General features: G+C 47.1%; 1 protein-coding gene across 1 annotated transcript in view; it reads right to left on the bottom strand.

Annotated features, from left to right (window-relative positions):
• LOC143984131 (C4b-binding protein alpha chain-like) overlaps positions 1-19,749 on the bottom strand; it is a gene marked incomplete in the record, with an annotated part of 258,170 nt that overhangs the window by 144,894 nt on the left and 93,527 nt on the right. The window contains 1 exon segment of the mRNA XM_077484441.1: positions 6,155-6,234. Within this exon segment, the coding sequence (XP_077340567.1) occupies positions 6,155-6,234 (80 nt within the window).

A 19,749-nucleotide genomic window follows, 5' to 3' on the forward strand; every position in this document is an offset into this window, starting at 1 on the left:
GCTCCGAACTGGGAGCCAAGGGCATGTTCGTGTTGGAAGTATCGGAAGAGCATTCGGTTGGGGAGGTCAAACTCTTCTTTTAGGGCTTGAAAAGGTCTTATAGTTCCGTTAGCGATGACCTGGGACAAAAAGAACACCCTTGGTCATCCATTGGGAGCGGTCATGGATAGTAAGCAATTCAGAGAGCGAGGGGTTATCCCAAAGGGGGGGTGTGGGAATGGAACCTGGGGGCCCCAGTTATGGACATAGCCTGTTGCCAGATAAAGCAGTGGTGAAAAAACATATTGCTCTTCTGAGTGGGAAGTCCTTAAGTGCCGCGCATAAGTAGACGGAACGGATGAGTGACCTGATCGAAGTAGCGGTCCCTGTCTGGTAGTAGTAGTGGTAGTAGTAGTAGTAGTAGTAGTAGTAGAAGTGGGACAGTTGGGAGGCCAGATAGTAGAAGGAAAGATCCGGCAAGGCAGTGCCACCCAGGTGGGCAGGACACTTCAAGGTACTCCATGAGAGCTTATGACGGGATGGGCCCCACACAAACGTGTTAAGGGCCTCCATGGACAAAGACTCTAAAGGCGATGCGCAGGGGAGCGTGCCAGAACAGATAGAGCAACTTGGGGAGGAGGATCATTTTAACTAAATTTACATGGCCCATCACCCCAAGGGGGAAACGGGACCAAATCTGGGTTTTATTTTTGAGGAGGGCGAATAAAGGTTTGATGTTTAGAGCAGTGTAGTCTGTCAGTGATTGCGAGCATTGTACTCCCAGATACTTTATCAGACTCGCTCTGACCAGGGGCAGTGCCGCCTGGACTTCAGAGGGGGCACCCAGGTCCAGGGGGAGGACCTGGGACTTAGACCAATTAATCCGCAACCCAGAGTATTCCCCAAACTGCTCTATCAGTCGCAAAGCCGCCGTCAGGTAGGGGCCCGAGTCTTCCAGGTAGAACATGTCGTCCACATATAAACTTAGGATTTCCGTCAGGGGCCCGAACGCAGGCCTCCGATGTGTGGGTGGTCCCGAATAGCAACGGTTTGACTGCCAGGGAGTATAGGAGGGGGGGGGGGGGGGAATAGTGGGCATCCCTGACGAGTTCCCCGGGACAGGGGGAAAGAGTCCGAGATCCTGCCACCGACCTGGATCCGGGCAGCGGGAGCTCGATAAAGAAGTTGGAGCCATTTGATAAAATTAGGGCCAAAGCCAAAGTTGGTCAAACACTCCCATAGATAGCTCCCTTCGACAGAGTCAAGGCTCACCACTACCCGCGATCCAGTATTGTCATGGGTGGCCTGCAGATTCATGAAGAGCCTGCGGAGATTGAAGGCGGTATTTTTATTGGGCATGAACCCTGTCTGGTCAGGGTGAATCAGGCTGAATAACTTTGTTAAGCCGCAGGGCCATGATTTTAGCTAGGTTTTTTATGTCCAGCTGCAGGAGGGATATTGGGCGGTATGACTCCGGGTAATGAGGGTCTTTGCCAGGTTTGGGGATAAGGACGATAAGGGCTTCACCCATGGAGGTGGGGAGAGACTGTGTCGAAGATTTGAGTGTAGAGTGTGAGCAGTTCCGGGACTAATATTTCTTGGAAATGGGTGTAGAATTCTAGGGGCAGCCCGTCCGAGCCCGGCGCCTTGGAGGGTGGGAGTGAGGCAAGTGCCTCAGCAATGCAATCGGAGGAAATGGGAGTCTCTAGGAGGGATCTTTGGGCCTGACTAAGAGAAGGGAACCTGATACCTTGGAGGAACTAAGCGAGTTCAGTGCGTGTGCGCCACGAAGTGGAGGTGTATAGGCTGGAGTAGAACAATTTAAACTCCCATAACACCAAGTCAGGGTCAGAGTCCATGTCTCCAGCTTCAGTACGGAGTTGGACCACTACCGGGGGGCTATGGTCCAGGTGGGCCATGTAGGCTAACAGTTTACCCGCTTGCTCGCCGTGTTCAAAGATGCGTTGCCTACTTAAAAAAAAAAAAAATAAATAAAATAAAAAAATAACCTGCTTCACCTTTTCATAGTGTAGGTGATCAGTCAGTCTAGACTGCAGACGGAGTTGGGTGGAGTGTTCCGACGAGGGGTCTGCCACAAATTGTTGTTAGAGGGAATTCAATAGTTCCTCAGCCTGTATCAGTACCTGCTTGGAGGTGGCCTTATATCCATTTATATGTGTGGACAAGATCAGCCTGGCATGGAGTTTAAACGCCTCCCACACTGACTCCATGGGCGCAGACCCCAGGTTCGTGCGGAGGAAATAGACCAACTCCCTCTGAAGTTCCTCCATCCCCGGTATTACAGTGAGCCAGAAAGGGTTCAGTCTCCAGATGCGGGGGAGGTACAGCCAATGACCGTCGCAATGTCAGCCAGTACGGAGAGTGATCCGACAGCACTCTGGCGTCGAAGCCCACGTCCAATAATTCGGGCAGTAAAGCAGGGCCATGTCAATACGGGACATGGCACGTCGTGAGGGGGTAAAGCAGGAAAAGGCTTTTTTGGTTGGGTATTTATGTCTCCAAGAGTCAGTCATGGCCAACTCTGCTGCAAATTTGCCAAATCTAGTGGTATAGATGGGGGGGGGGGTGTCTGATCAGTCACGCCGAGCCTATCTAGGCTGGGATTGAGTGTCATATTGAATTCACCTATCCAAATTAAGGGCACCGTGGGGAATTGTCATAAAAGCAAGTCCCTCTTGCAGGGCATGAAATTGAAAGGGTGGTGGGTTGTAAACTGCCATAAGCGCAGTCAGGCCACCCACGGTGGCATGAAGGAATACCAACCTACCCTGCGGGTCCGACTGCAGGTTATGTAGCTGGAACTGTACAGTTTTGGCAATTAGGATGGCAATACCTCGCGAATGGGCGGTGTAAGGGGCGTTGTACATCCAGCCGGCCCAAGGTTTTTTAAGCGCTCGCTGGGATTGACCTGTAAGGTGGGTCTCGACAAGGATCGAGATGTCCACTCGCAGGCGCTTAAGGTGGGCGAGGACAGTGAGGAGTTTAGGTTTAGCGCCGAGGCCCCTGATGTTCCAGGTGGCTATTTTAAGCGCAGCCATAAATCATCCAGATGGGTGTAGACCCGCAGTCGGCCCCTGCACTGAGAGCCCCGGGCAAGCATGGTACGGAAGTATCCTCAAAACCCACCCAAACAGCCCCCCATAAAATCAAGAACACATTGTAAGCATAGCAACAGCTGTAAATAAAACAGTATATAAAACATATAAACTTAAAAATAATTTATAACAGTGCCTACACTGGACCAGCAGGGCATAACATCGTAACAGTCACTCGCCGCGGCAGTGACAGCTGGCCAGGGAAACACAACATCATTGGGCGCAATTATAAAAAACTGCAGAGCACACAGTGTAGTGGGTTGTAGGGTGTGCAGTAACCGGAGTAAGAGTCTGCTAGTCGTCTGAGAGACCAAAGGGGTAAATATCGTGGGGGGCTCTCAGGAGAAAAAGGGGCACAACAGGGCAGGTGGGGGGGGGGGGGGGGATCATCCAGGTGAGTTTGTCAGACAGGCATACAAGCAGGGGGTCCGATTAGTCTCGGGGGGAACCCCACAGGTAATGGCAGAGGAAGGCAGGGGAGGGGGGGGCAGGAAAAGGGAGAAGGCCAAAACGCCAGTAGTAAAGTGTCCCGGTCCAGTTCCCCCGGCGTGTCCCACGGCACCCGCAGGGAAGTGTTCAAGGTTTGCAAATCGGAGTAGGCTGTGCCCACCGCCCCCTGCCAGAACATCGAAGCAGGCCGGCCGCAGAGTCGTATAGAAAAGGAAGTTATCAGGGGGGCGACAATTGCAGTGGATCCGGAGTGCACAAGGGATATGGCCGCTGGGGGTGGGTGGTCCCATGCGTCAGCAGCAAAGCGTTCTCCAGGGCAGGGGGTACCCATAGTGTTAGGGGAGGCAGGTCAGGGGGATTGGTGGGAAAAGGGGGACACCGGGGGGGGGCAAGCAGGAACAAGGAACACTCACGGTTGTAAAAACATGCATGCAAGCACCCTCCGGGCCCTCCGGAGGTGGCACCGATCATAAGTGAGCAGGGCTCTACACCTCTCCCCACTCCAGCCATGACAGGACGGCGGCAGGGTCCTCGAAGAATTGCGTCTTGCCATCCCGGGTCACCTGGAGCCGAGCAGGGAACAGCATCGCGTATGGTAGATGGCAGACATGCAGCTGGCGCTTGGCCTCCGTAAATTGCGCCCGCTTCCTTTGAACCTCTGCGGAAAAATCTGGGAATACCGCAACCATGGCGTTGTCAACCGGTATATTTCCCCGCTCGTGAGTGAGGCGAAGTACTGTATCCCGGTCCCTGTAGTTGAGCAGCTTGGCTATAAATGTCCGTGGGGGTGCGCCAGCCGGCAGAGGATGAGCCGCTAGGCGGTGTGCCCTCAATCACAAACGTGGAGGAGAAGGATTCTCTGCCGAAGGTCTTGATAAGGAGGTTTTCCAGGTAAGTGGGGGGGGGGGTCGGTCGGAGCCCTCTGATCGCTCCGGGAGACCCACGAACCGGAGGTTGCATCTTCCCATTTTCCATGTCGTCCTGTTTGTGGAGGACGACACTGAGTTGGTGTTGTTGGTGTTGTAGGCGCTCCACTGAGGTCTGTAATGGAGGTATGTCTGCCTCCACGTGATCGAACCGCCACTCGGCCTCGGTCACTCTGTCCCTCAATTTCTCTAAATCCTCCTCAAACTTTGTGGTAAGAGCAGTCTGGCAGGAGGAGACGGCCTCCAGGATTTTGGCGGTGTCGTTGGAGGGGAGCTCCTCCACGGTGCGGGAAGGGCTGGCGCCATCTTCCTCCTCCGCATCCTGACCCTCGTGGCGGTATTTGGCCAGCTTGGCTACCACCTCGGAGGCTCTTTTAGGTGGCGACATGATGAGCAGAACGAGCACGGGACTCACGGATATCGTTGCGGTGAGTATAGGTGAGAAACTCCGAAGGATGAGGTACAAGGATAAGGTCTCAGACTGAGCGCTCACTCAGCACGTCCTACACCATGAAGCTCAAGGCCATGCCCCCCCCCCCCCCCTTTTTTTTTTTTTTTTTTAAACAATTTCCAAACGGGTGTATTTTTTATTTTTATTTTGCTATAATAGTATCAGCAAATTATATTGTGAAACTGAGGCACACTGCCATCCACAGGATAGATTAAACTGCAAGATGAAATTATTTTTACCTGATCCAATTATCCAGCTTACATTTGATCACTATGGCATACCTAGTATCGTGATCAAATCATGGTAAAGCATTCCGATAGGTTCCAAATTGTTGGTGGGGACCAGAGCTGTCAATGACACCAGATTTAAAAGCTAGGAACTGCAAAAAGTCTCAGCTGGTAGTTTTTTTTGTGGGTGGTGACATAGGTTAATCTATGTAGGTTTTTGCTCTGTGGATTAATAGCTATATGTTTTAATACAGAAGGATAGAGAATTATCACTACAAAAGCATTGCCTGCTAGTGTTAGGCATCAGTTGATCACGGGTGCAATGTCTGGCTCCTACAGACAATCCCTATGGCTTTCCGTCCGTACTGTGAATTGCAGCTCTAAAAGGTTATCATTTAGTGCAATGTGCTTGGTTTTATGTTCATGGATATAGCGTTTACTGCAAGATGGGTTTTTATAGCTCTCAAATGGAAAGTGTAGGTGGCGTTCATGCTCTGGAGGGTCCTCATCCAATGCCAACTGCTGTCTGGGAATGGAGCTCATCTCAGCTCCAGATGTCACCATATAGCAGGAAAAGTATCCCGTAAGCCCCACATCACTACAAGTCCACTGTAAAAGGAGTATGTGGCAGTCTCAGCCAGGGCCCCAACCAGTCCACACCATGTTCCGCTCTGCCCCCAGAGCTTAATCATGGGGATTTTAAGCAAAGCGGTACCTTAAATAAATATTATAATAGATGAGCATCTTAATGAGATGCAATGTACAGGCATAGGGATAATTGAAGACACGCACATATGGTATTGGGAATCCATCCCCAATAAATTCAAAAGATTTACTCTCAGTAGATATTTTTACTTACCATCGACTTTTCAATGAAAGGGGGGTGGGGGTGTCAAGGGTTTGCCAAGCTTGCTTTGAATAAAAAAGGGACGTTTTTTCCCCCGCTATAAACCCTCTAGCTTTCTTGCTATAAACCTTTTTACATCCCAGAATGTCTGTTTTTACCTTCACATACAGGGACTTCATTACTCCAAGTTCCATCTGCTTGGCACTCTCTGTAATCCTTTTTGGATATCATATTGTATCTGAAATATATTAAATGAAAGGTACTTATGATAGAAATAGAAGAAAGCAATATTAAAGGAAAAAAAAAAAAAAAAAAAAAAAAAAACCACACACAACACTATAGGCAGCAAAGTATATGGGTAATGCATTCATGAAATTAATTTTTACATGAACTGGCAAAACTACAAGGATCTCTTTTCATGTAGATGTCACTGCTACTCCTAACAGCTGGGAGAGCAAACCATCATCTAGCAGGGTGATGAGGATAGAGCAGATAAGCCTAGCCCTAGACAGTTGGTGTAATAGGGGATTCTATAATCAGAAGAACTGAATAATTTGTCGCCAGGATCGCCTCAACCAAAGGGTTTGTCTCCCTGCTGCAAGGGTTTGGCATGTGGGAGACCGAGTTGATAAATTATAAAGGGGGAGGGGGGGGGCAGGGCTGGGCATGGTCCAGCTATCTTGATCCACGCTGGAACCAATGACAGAATATATGGAAGGTGGAGGCTCCTTAAGATATTCTCTGAAATATTGCTTGTGCCATGCACAACACAGGAAAGACAACACAGGAAAGACAACACAGGAAAGACAACACAGGAAAGACAACACAGGAAAGACAACACAGGAAAGACAACACAGGAAAGACAACACAGGAAAGACAACACAGGAAAGACAACACAGGAAAGACAAGTGGAGATGAGAGAACTGAATACATGGCTAAAGACCTGGTGTACGAAGGAGGGATTTAGGTTTCTAGAGCACTGGGCTCAATTATTGGGGTACAACCTAGCAGGTGACATGAAGGTTCCCATGTTACAAACAACCATTGGAAATGGTACCATTTGCACTTAAATAAAAAATATGCAAAATAAGAGAGCAAAATGTGACAATGAATTAACGTTGTTCACCAATGCCAGAAGCCTGCCAAGCAAAATAAGCGAGTTTCTGGTACACGAGGAGAGCTACAATTTAATTGGTGTTGCTGAATCTTGGCTTCATTCTTCACATGACTGGGCTATTCATATGCTTAGCTATGCTCTTTCGGAAATACAGGGTAAAACGTAGGGTTGGTGGTATCTGTCTTTATGTGAGACGTGATCTCAAGGCGAGTGTGAAAAAGGGACCTAGCTGGAGTGTGTGAGGAGTCTGAAGCATTATGGGTGGAACTGCACATTGGTGTGCATACCAAAAAAAAAAAAAAAAAAAAAAAAAAATCACTGGAGTTTGTTATAGACCTCCCATTGTTAATGAGGCGGTGAAGACTTGGCTCCTTGCACAGATAGAAAGGGCTGCAAGGACTGGGATTTTAAAAAACCTATTACAAGACAATTTTATGGTTTAGTCCACTAAGCCCCCCCCCTGGCTCCGTGTCCATTCAGACAGGTAACCCCTGTTTGGCCCCTCCACGTTTCTCCTGATTGACAGCAGTGGGAGCCAATGGTGCCACTGCTGTGTCTCAGTCAATCAGGAGCAGAGTCCCAGACAGCTGAGTAACTCATGGACATCGCTGGAGAAAGATGGGGCTCACGCAAAGTATTAGGCAGACTGCTGCACACAGAAGGCTTTTTATACATCTTAATGCATAAGCATTAACTGCTTGCAGGGCAGCCGCCGCAGTTGCACTGCGGCAACATGGCTTGGCTGCGCGAATCGCCATCATGTTACGCCGCATTTATATTTGGCCACAGATCACGGGTCTCTGTGTCCCGAGCGCGTGCGTCCCCCGCTCGCCAAGCCGATGCGAGCGCCTGGCAGTCGCAATCACCGCTGGGCTCCCGCGATCGCTCGGGGGAACGTGGAGAGCCGAGATCCCAGTTCTCTGAGGGGAGAACAGACAGATAGTCTGTTCATACAGAGTATGAAGAGCTAACTGTCATCTCCCCTACACAGTCTCCCCCCCCCCCCTCAGTTAGAACACATTAACCCCTTGATTGCCCCCTAGTGGTTAACCTCTTCACTGCCAGTGTAATTTTTTTACAGTAATCAATGCATTTTTTATAGCATGGATAGTAGTAAAAATTGGATTTTTAAAACGGCTTACCTGTACTCCAAGAAAAGGATTTTACAGGTAAGCCGTTTTAAAAATCCTATTTTCTTTATCGTACATCATAGAACACCGAGTCAAGTAATTACTTGGTGGGATGTCCCATAGCAATGCTACTTGAGGGGAGGGAGACAACCCATAGGGTAACCCCCAGACCTGAGGCCTTATACTGCTGCCTGCAGCACACTGCGCCCGAAGGCGATATCCTCATTCAATCTTACATGCACTTGATAAAATTTTGCAAATGTATGTACTGAAGGCCAAGTCGTGGCCTTGTAGATTTGAGACATGGAGGCCTGGTGACGCACTGCCCAAGAAGCACCAACTGCTCTGGTAGAGTGCACCTTATGATTTAAAGGGAAAGATTCCACCTTTTCAAGTTAAGTTTGAATTATAACTTGCCAAATGCACCTAGCGACAGTGGATTTTGACGCTGCCTGTCCCTTCTTAGGACCATCTGGCAGAAGAAATAATACATCCGTCTTACGAATTGGAGCAGTTTTCTTAAATACATTTTCACTGCTCTCACTACATCAAGACAATGTAGTGACCTTTCTTCCCTGGAACAAGGTCTTGGGGAAAAAACCCTGGCAGGACAATATCTTCATTCAGATGAAAGCCTGAAACCACTTTTGGCAAAAAACCTGGACAAGGGCGTAACACCACTCTGTCCTCATGAATAATCAAATAAGACTCCTTACAAGAAAGAGCAGCCAATTCTGAAATCCTCATTGCTGAGGATACAGCAAACGAAAATATCAGCTTCCTAGTCAGAAGGAATAAGGGAACATGCTGCAACGGTTCGAAAGGCTGTTTTTGTAACACTGACAAAACTAAATTGAAGTCCCAAGGGCTTAAGAGTGTTTTAACTGGCGGATTAATCCGCAGCACTCCTTGCATGAAACCCTGGACTAAAGAATGCATAGCAAGCAGTCTTTGAAATAAAAATTGATAAGGCTGAGACTTGGCCCTTAATAGTACTCAGGGCCAACTTCATCTCTACGCTTAATTGTAGAAAGGTAAGAATTATGCCTATGATACATCTCCGAGGGTACCAACCCTTGGACTCACCAGGAAACAAGCTTTCCAGGCTCTATAATGTATAGCTCTAGAATCTGGCTTCCTAGCATTAATCAAAGTAGAGATAACTGACCTGGAAAGCCCACGTTTATTCAGAATGTGGGTCTCAATAGCCAAGCCGTTAAATTTAGCGCTCGTAAAGTAGGATGGAATATCGGCCCCCGAGATAGCAGGTCTGGCCTTAGTGGGAAGAGCCCAGGACCCTCCACTGCCATCCTTACGATCTCTGCGTACCATGACCTTCTGGGCCATGCTGGTGCTACCAGTATTACCGATTTTCTTTCCAGCTTGATCCTGCAAAGAACTTGAGGTAGCAACTGAATCGGGGAAAAGTGCATAGATCAGTAAAAACTGATCCCACTGGGTCGCCAACGGATCTGTTCTGTATGCGAGTGGGTCCCCGGTCCTGGATGCAAAGTTGACTAGCTTAGTGTTGAATCTGGACGCTAGAAGGTCTATGTCCAGAGTCTCCCATCTTCGGCAAACAGCCTGAAACACCTTGGGGTGAAGAGACCATTCTCCTGGGAATAACTGCCGGCGACTTAGATAGTCCACCTGCCAATTCTCTACTCCCGGAATGAAAACTGCAGATAGGCATGGGACATTCTCTTCTGTCCAAGTTAGAATCTGGTTAACCCCCTCTGAGCTGAGAGACTCTTGGTGACCCCTTGTGATTGATATATGCCACAGCCGTGGTATTGTCAGACTGGATCCTGGCAGGACAATTCTTTAACCTGGAGGTCCAGGTTTCTAGAGCCAGAATCTCTAGGATGTCGATGGGCAAGGCTCCTACTCCCTAGCCTGAAAGGCTGGCATCTGTCGTTACTACCTTACAGATAATTGATCTGAAGGACTTTCCCTTCAGCAGGTTCAAAGATAGTAACCACCAACTGAGGCTTTGGGACACTCATGGGGACAGCCACATTGGCAAGTCCAAAGCTTGAATCGTTTTGTTCCAAGCAGACAGAATACTGCTTTCAGTTTCGAATGGAATTTAGCATAGAGAACCGCTTCGAATGAAGCTACCATCTTGCCTAACAACCTCATGCAAAGGCGAATTGAAAGATTTCTCTTCGACCTGATCATCCTCACCAGCTCCTGTATGGAGCTGATCCTTGCGGGAGGTAAGAACACCCCTTTTCTGGGCTGTGTCTATGATCAGGGTCAGATACTCCAGCCTTCTTAGTGGCTTTAAGGAGGATTTCTTTAGGTTGAGAATCCAACCCAAACCTTCCAGGCAACTGCTTGTGATGGCTACGCCTTGCTTCAAGCAAGCCACTGACTGGTCTATTAACAATAGATCATCTAAGTAAGCCAAGACAGTTATGCCCTGTGCCCTTAACCTGACTAGAGGTGGGGTTAATACCTTAGTGAATACCCGGGATGCTGTAGCAAGCCCTAAGGGTAAGGCTATTAACTGTAAATGCTTCTGTTCTTTGAACCGCAGAAACCTCTGGTGAGGAGGAAATATATGGACAAGCAGCTATGCATCTCTGATGTCTATGGACACCAGAAGTTTTTCTCCTTGCAGGATGGAAACGACTGACTTGATTGACTCCATGCAAATGGAGCGGATTTTCAGGAACCGATTTAGATTACATAGATCTAAACTTGGTCTGATATTCCCATTTGGCTTTGGCACTGTAATTAGGTTTGAGTAAAACCTCAAACCTTGCTCTTGTTTGGGAATCTGTGTGATCACCCCTTGAGACAATTGGTCTAATGCTTGCAACAGTGATTGCATTTTCCCTGGATTCCTGGGAATGTTTGATCTCAGAAAACGAGATGGTGGAAACTCTCAAAGCTCTAGCTTGTATCCTAGAGCCACTGTGGAGAGAGTCCATTTGTCCTCAATCTCCCTTTGCCAGACTTCTGAGTACATCAAAAGTCTTCCCCCCACCTTGGTGAGGGGAGATGCCTCTTCATAAGGGGGTCTTGTATTCTGCTTTCAGACTTGTAGCCCAAGGTCTTCCTTTATGCCTGTCTGATGGCAGAGGCCGAACAGTTTAAATGAAAGACGCTTATATATTTTTTGGACTGGCAAAAGAGTAATATTTCCACTGGAAATTGTTTGAATTTATCCAAACTATTGTCAAATAATCGTTCTCCCTTAAAGGGGAAACTAGTTAGAAGGTTCTTACAAGGCGTCTCAGCTGACCAACCCTTTAACCAAAGGGTCCTTCGCATATGTACAAGTACAAAAAAGCAAGGCGTGATGCCTGGTGAATAGAATCCTTCATAGCGTCTACAGCAAAGCATACTGCTTTAGGTAGCTTGGCTAGTTCCTGCGCTTGTTGTGCAGGGAGTTCATCTGAGAGCATCTGTGAACTGGTCCTTTAAGGACTGACAGATGCCTATAGCTGCAATTGCAGGCTGAGAAACAGTACCTGCTAAGAAAAAAAGGATTTTAACAGACCTTCCAACTTCTTACCTGTTGGATCTTTAAGCATAAGCGCATTGTCCACTGGGTAAAAAAAATAAAAAATTCCCCCCACATTGGAAATCGCATCATCAACTGCTGGAACTTTCCATCTTTTAGTGAATCTTTCTTCCACAGGATAGAGCTTTGCGAGTCTTTGGAAGGGAAAAAATGCTTATCCGGATGATCCCATTCGGTATAAAATAAGCTTTTTTAGTAATGCGTGGACGGGAAACGCATGTAAAGGCTTCAAAGAACCCAAGGAAGAGACCGGCCCTTCAGCTAACTGTTAGGGGTAGCATGCAAGTAGAGCGAACCATCTTTGCAAGCCTCTGTACTTCAGATTGTGAAGTAGGGATCCTTGGGAACTTCAAGTATTGTTTCCTCCGCAGAGAAATAATCGGATGTCTTTCCTCCCGATCATCTGAGGGCAATACCCCATCCTGTCCCCATAATTCTCTTGGGCCCTCTGACTGAAAAAGAGTCTAAGGTGGGGGAGGGGGGGGGATCTAGGATGCTTCCTATACACTGGATGGAGGATGCGATTAAAGCCGCTAATCTTCCTTCTAAGCCTTGCAAGGCAGAGGAAAATGCATCTTCAGTCACCTCTACAGGGGCTGAAGTGTGTGAAGCAGTTGCACCACCACTAGCTTCCAATGACTCACCCTGGCTTGCCATGTCTGATCTCTCCGAAGAGGAAGACATTATGGAGGCATAACTGGGATTTCCAGTGCCTGGGGGGGTAACACCTTAGGTACCTTTACGGTAGGTCTGGAAGACATAGTGCAAAGCACAAGCAGAGGTACACAAAAACATAACAGTTCTTTTGCTTCTAAGTAACAATAGTTTTTCCTGTCTGGAAATGCCTGTTTATACCCTTACGTGCCAAGCGCTCTGGTGTCTTAGTGTGACAGACTGCCTCTCTTCAGTTAAAAAGTCTCTGAAATGAGTGTGTGTGATATAAAGCCTCAGGTGGAACCTGATTGGCATCCTCAGCACTTCCCCCTCAGCTATGCGGCGAGTGCTCTGTGTGTGGACGTTACATCCATACACAGCGCCACGTGACCTTGCAGACATGCCCCTCTGCGTTCTCAGGCCCTGCTAGGGACCAGAATGGCCAACACAAAGTAAGGTGAACGTACTATACACCTCTACAAGGGGGAGGGGGAAGAGGGGGGGGGGGGGGGTTCTGTCAGCAGATTTATAGTTTTTTTTTAAACCCACAGAAGCATAGGGAGTTTCCCCAATGTTACTAGGTGGAAGTGCTGGGTTGCAATTAAACCATGCGGCTAAAGCAGCTGCGTCAACCAATCAGCCACCGCCCATATAGAAGTTTATACACATCTCTGTATTTAGCAACTGCTGTATTTTTTAGCAAATCTCACAAGATCTATTTAAGTAAGAACCCCCTCTGCCGCTGGGACCACACATGTTTTGAGACAGAGCTGCACTAAGACACATACATAGGTAGTGTAAGTTACTCCCTACAAAAGAGGAGACATTTATAAGGCATATAAGGTATATTGAAGGAAAAAGCAAAGCTTCTTCCCTTACCTTGTCCTCGCTGCACGATACTGCCGATTTGACAGACAGATCCAACTTTCACCCATCACGACGGGCTGCGTTTAAACACGCTCAAAGACTGGGGCCCTTTTAAAAGGGGTTCCGCTCCTTTGGGCCTTGTATAGCACCCCTCAGGACAGGAAATGTAGCAAGACCCAAAAAAAATAAAAAAAATAAAAAAAAAGTCCTGGTTCCTAGGGTCCAGCTCTCAAAGAGAAGCATTACAGGAAAAACCTTGTTTTTGCATCAAGGTCCAGGTACCATCCTATGGCCTCAGTGGCGAGGATGGATCTGATTGTGGAGGTTTCTTTAAATCCAGCATGGATCCCTCCTGGAGCTCCTTAGAGCACATCTTCACTCGTGACCAACACCTTAGACACTGGCGAAAAAACTGAGTGCTCCTGGAAGGAGGAGGGGTTATATAGGGGAGTCAACTTTCTGTATTGGTTATACCAGTGTCAACACCTGAAGGCAGGCCTATAACCCACCAAGTAATTACTTGAGACTCTGTGTCCTATGATGTATGATAAAGAAAATGCCAATGGTCCCAAAAATGTGTCAAAATTGTCCGAAGTGTTCACCATAATGTCGCAGTCCTGATAAAAATCGCAGTTCGCTGCCATTACTAGTAAAAAAAAAAATTAAATAAAATGCCATAAAAACTATCCCCTATTTTGTAGACGCTATAACTTTTGCACAAACCAATCAAAATACGCTTATTGTGATTTTTACCAAAAATACGTAGAATACATATCAGCCTAAACTGAGGTAAAAAAAGTTTATATTTTTGGGGGATATTATAGCAAAAAGTAAAAAAATTAAAAAAAAAAAGTGTTTTCAAAATTGTTGCTTTTTTTGTTTATAGCACATAAAATAAAACCCGAAGAGGTGATCAAATACCAAAGAAAGCTCTATTTGTGGGGGGAAAAAAAAAAAAAAAGGACGTCAATTTTGTTTGGGTGCAACGCTGCATGACCGCGCAATTTTCAGTTAAAGCGAGGCAGTGCCGAATCACAAAAAGTGCTTTGCTCAGGAAGGGGGTAAAATCTTCCGGGGCTGAATCGGTTAAGAAAAAAAAAAAAAAAAAAAAAAACACTGACTTTACAACCACTTTTAAGTTAATAAATGTAAAGATATGCACTTGGGGGCTAAGAATATGCATGCATATTACATACTGGGGGAATCAATGGTGGTGAAGGATCTGGTAGATCATAAAAGCTTAAAGGGGTTGTAAAGGTTCGTTTTTTTATTTTCTAAATAGGTTCTTTTAAGCTAGTGCATTGTTGGTTCACTTACCTTTTCCTTAGATTTCCCTTCTAAATGTTTTTTTTTCCCTTTGTCTGAATTTCTCACTTCCCGTTTCTCCTCAGTAAACTTCACACCACCATCCGAGCGGTGGTTAGTGAGCCAGAACAGCTTACTGAGGAGGAATAGGAAGTGAGAAATTCAGACAAAGAAAAAAAAAACATTTAGAAGGGAAATCGAAGGAAAAAAAAAAAAAAAAAAAAAAAAAAAAGGTAAGTGAACCAACAATGCACTAGCTTAAAGGAACCCATTTAGAAAAGAAAAAAACTAACCTTTACAACCCCTTTAATAAATGGCATGCAATGTCTAGCTGCATTTTCCAAAGCAAGCAAAATCCTCTGTTGTATTGAGAGGTACAGACTCTAGAGAGAATAATTTTGCCCCTGTACAAATTAGCAAGACTCGATCTGGAAAATGCAGTTCAGTTTTGGGCACCAGTTCATAAAAAAGGATAAAAATCAGGGCACTGGAAAAAGTGCAGGGAAGAGCAACCAAACTGATAAGAGGCAAGGAGGATCTCAGCTATGAAGAAAGATTAGAGGAACTGAAGTTATTATCTTGAGAAGGAGATTAAGGTGGGATATGATCAACAAGAATATTAACAAACATGTTATATTTACCTCCTCTGTGCAAGGGTTTTGCACAGAAGGGACCCAATCCTCCACTTCTGGGGTCCCGCAGCAGCGCTCCTCTGCGAGTGCTCCAACACAGACCCGCATTCCCAGGGGACACTCGTGCTGGGACGATTCTATGTCCTGCTCCCACTATTAATCCAGCCAATAATGACCAGAGAGAGGCTGGTGCTGCTCTGCTCGTTCCAGTCAGTGGAACAATCGGGTTCAAGTAAAAAGGGGGGCTGCTGCACTACAAAAGGTTTTTCACCCTAATGCATAGAATGAAAAATGCTTAATCCAGACGGGAATGGTTGGACAGACTGACATATACACAAGTGCAAGTTGCATAGCAGGGCCCACCAAAGAAGAGACAGCTTTAAAAAGAGCCTCTAACCATTTATCTACAAGGTCTTTGAACACTAGGTCAGGGCTCGACAAACCCCGGGCGCCAGGTCGCATTTGCGACTAGAATTAGTGACCTGGCGCCAGAGGCAGCACAGCTGGGGGTATCCTGTCTCCGTGCACCCCCCGGCGTGATCGCGTCGGGCCGCGCCACCAATTGAGGCCGTGGCTTTGAGGCCTTCTGCGGTCCTGTTTCCCTCTGGAATCTGGCGCCCTCTAGTGGTGGCTGTTGGTATGACAGCCAGCAATGCTTATGGAGCTTTCACTGCCCGCCCATCTCCTCCCCTTTACTTAGAACCCCTAAATATTATATATATTTTTTATTCTAACAACCTAGAGAATAAAATGTCGGTAGTTGCAATACTGTCTGTCACACCGTATTTGTGCAGCGAACTTACAAGCGCACTTTTTTGGGGAAAAATTATTTAATTAAAAAAATAAGACAACAGTAAAGTTAGCCCAATTTTTTTTATATTGTGAAAAATAATGTTACGCCGAGTAAATTGATACCCAACATGTCACGCTTCAAAATTGCATCCGCTCATGCAATGGCGACAAACTTTTACCCTTTATAATTGTAATTTTTTATTAATTTTTAAAGCAAAAATACACTAAAGCATTAGAAAAATCAGTAAATATAGAAAGATATAGATCAAGATGTAAGGCATACGTTACAACAGACAGAGAAAAATGTCCACAAACGCAGGCACAAGGGTGAACTGCGTATCCATATCTCGTACTATAAAAAAACAGTCGGTGTAAATCAAACAAACTATTCTGAGCATCAAGAGGCCGGAGGCCAAAAAGAGGTAAAAAACGGATATTCACATGGTCAACATAGTATGTCCCTGGGAGGGGAGGGGGACAAGACAGGGTAGGGAAGGGGGGGGGGGGACGGAAGCCATCAACAAAGGGCGCCGATCGGTAGCTGCAGTCAGATGGACGTACCGGCAGGGGGGGGCCCATATGCCGATCGATCCCAGGGTCCCCACACTTTTTCGAACTGGGGAACCAAATCATGCACCGAGGCTGTCAAATACTCCATTCTCCGAATTTCAGACACCAGTTGGAGTAACCTAGGCCAGGGGGGAGTTGCATTGGACAGCCAACACAATGGGACAAGCCTCTTAGCAGCAAGCAAAATGTAGGAAACCAGTCGATTGGTGTTTTTAGGTATACCTGGTATAGGGAGACACAGCAAGCAATATAGGGGATCAATCGGGAGGGATACCCCCGTCACCTCCACCACCAAAGACCCCACCGCTATCCAGAAAGGCCGTATCAAAGGGCATGTCCAGAAGATATGGAACAATGACCCAATGTCAAGGCCACATCGCCAACAAGATGGCGAGACTGAGAAATCATATTTGTGGATGACATCGGGGGTCTTATACCAAAACATAAGGATTTTTATTGCTGTTTCCCTTTGCGTAACACACTTAGAGGATTTGAAAGTAGAGGACCAAATCCTATCCCACGTCTGCAGGGAGATAGGCTTGTCCAACAACTGAGACCATCTACTCATATACAGATGCGTAAATTCAGTTAGAGGGGTCGACTCATGGAGGATGCGGTGAATAGAGGAAATTAAATTAGGTTGATGTGGACCTTGAGCGCAGAGATGCTCAAAAGCTGTGGGGGTGGCAAGGGTTAAGGTCGGAGATTTAGAGTTAAAGAAGTGTCTCACCTGTAGGTAGAAGTAAAACGAATGTTTGGGAATGTCATATTTTTCCTCGCAAGGTCTCAAAGGCGTGAAGTCTACGGGAGACAGGGTGTACCAGGTTTCTAAGTTGGAAAAGAGGGGGATCTAGCCACGGGGAAATCCTACCCATGGACAGTCCATCAGGGATATTAGGATTAAATAAGACATTCGTGAGGGGGGGGGCAGGCCGAAGAGAGGGAGTACTTTTTGTTACACTTTTGCCATAAGTCCAAGGTAAATGACATTGGGGCAGTACATTGACGTCTGAGAGTGGAGGGTAGTGGGGATGGTGCGCCCCAGATCAAGGAGCATGGGTGAACCGGATACAGGACCCCCTTTTCAATAGTAGCCCACCGACTCATGGCATTGAGAGGACCAGGTAGCAATAATTCGTAAATGGGTAGCTTGATAATATTTCACAATATCCGGAGCACCCAACCACCCCCCCCCCCGACCCGCGGGCGCAAACACCACAGAGCTGGCAAAGCGATGAGACCTATCAGCCCAAATAAATTTAAGGAAACGTCGTCTGAGAAGTTTAAGCTGAGGGGACGGAACGGCAACTGGCAGTGTCTCAAAGTGATAGAGCAGTCTGGGCAAGACTGACATTTTAAGGACGTTGACCCTGCCTAGCAGGGATAAAGGGTATTTAGACCAGGTCAGTAGTGAATTATTTATATCCTGAAACAGGGCAGGAAAGTTCGCACGGAACAGGTGGGAATAAGAAGGGGTCAGAAAAACCCCCAGGTACTTGAGTGAATCACTGCACCATCTGTAGGGGTAAGATTCTTTTAGTCTAGAAAGTTGTGTGGCAGGGATGTGTATCGGGAGGGCCTCAGTCTAGAGGTGTTAACCTTGTACCCAGAAATACCCCCAAAGGATGTTGTTAGTAGCTTGTGCAAAGAGGGGAGGGATATCTGGGGGTTGGTAATAGTTAGCAGGACGTCGTCAGCAAAAAGTGATAATTTGTACTCTCCCTGTCGCATCACCACCCCGCGAATATCTGGATGAGAGCGTACAGCCTCGGCCAGGGGTTCCAGACATAAAAATAAATATTAGCAGAGATAGAGGACACCCCTGCCGAGTACCATTCAACAGGGGGAAGCGAGGCGACAGAAAGGACGACATCTGTACCTGGGCAGTGACCGTTGAGTACAAAGCCTCCAATGCCCTCAAAAAAGGGCCCCGAAACCCATAAACCCTGAGCGTGGCGAACATATAAGGCCAGCTGAGCCTATCAAAGGCCTTTTGGGCGTCCTATCCAAAAGATCGACCAGGTTGATCGTGCGGCGGGTGTTGTCACCTGCATGTCTGCCAGGCACAAACCCCACCTGATCTCTGTGAATAAGTTTGGGGGCAAGAACCGATAGCCGGGAGGCAAGAATTTTAGTAAATATTTTGTAGTCAGAATTCAGAAGGGCTATGGGCCTATAATTATTTGGGATGGAGGGATCCTTACCCGGTTTGGGGATCACTGAGATGAAGGAGTGTGAGAAATGTGGATGGGGATGGGTCCCCTGTAGTAAAGTATCAAATAGAGTGAGCATGTGAGGTCCTAAAATGTCTAGATAGGTTTTATAGTAGAAATAGGGGAGTCCATCAGGACCAGGTGACTTATGCGATGGAAGATCCCGCACTACGTCAGAAAGCTCCTCCGCCGATACCGCCTTATTAAGGGTCCCCAGATCGCTCGACGAGAGTTTAAGATTGGAGAAGAAGGCTCTAAATTTCTCTTGTGTAAAGTGGAAATGGTTTTCCGGGGAAAGACAGTTGTAGAGTTTATGGTAAAATTTACCGAAAATGTTTGAAATTTCACGAGGGAAATAGGTCCTAGATCCGTCAGGTCGGGAAAGAAACTCAGGAAAAGAATTGAATGCACGTGGGCGCAATTTGTTGACTAGCATTGTATGAGGTTTATTGGAAAATTCGTAGAATTTCTGCCTCATCCAAAGCAGCGATTTGGCTGCCCGGTTGAGTTGTGCTGTTTTAATCTGTTCCCTAAGGAGAGTGACCCTCCGGAGTCTTTCCACCGTGGGGGCGGCCAAAAGCTTCCGTTCAGCCGTGAGAAGAGCAGAAGTTAGTGAGCGGATAAGTGCGGACCTATCCCTCTTCAATCTAGAGCTCTCTGCAATACAAGCGCCTCTGAAGACGGCCTTATGGGCCTCCCACAGGGTGGAAAAATCCAGGACCGACCCAGTGTTCAATTGGAAAAATGGAATTACGTACCGGTAATGTCCTTTTCCAGGAGTCTTTCAGGACAGCCACCTTAGAGAGACACCGGCTCCTCCCCTCTGAGGAAACACCGCCTTCAATTTCATAATTTAAGCCTCCTCCTCCCTTCGTTCCTCAGTTCTTCCAGAGTACCTCCGGCCAAACTGGGGAGACACAAGAACACGTCAAACAAAT

Source organism: Lithobates pipiens, unplaced genomic scaffold (genome assembly GCF_037356315.1).
Source record: "Lithobates pipiens isolate NorthernLeopardFrog02 unplaced genomic scaffold, aLitPip1_a1.2 Scaffold_16, whole genome shotgun sequence".
In the NCBI taxonomy this organism is placed as follows: Eukaryota; Metazoa; Chordata; class Amphibia; order Anura; family Ranidae; genus Lithobates; species Lithobates pipiens.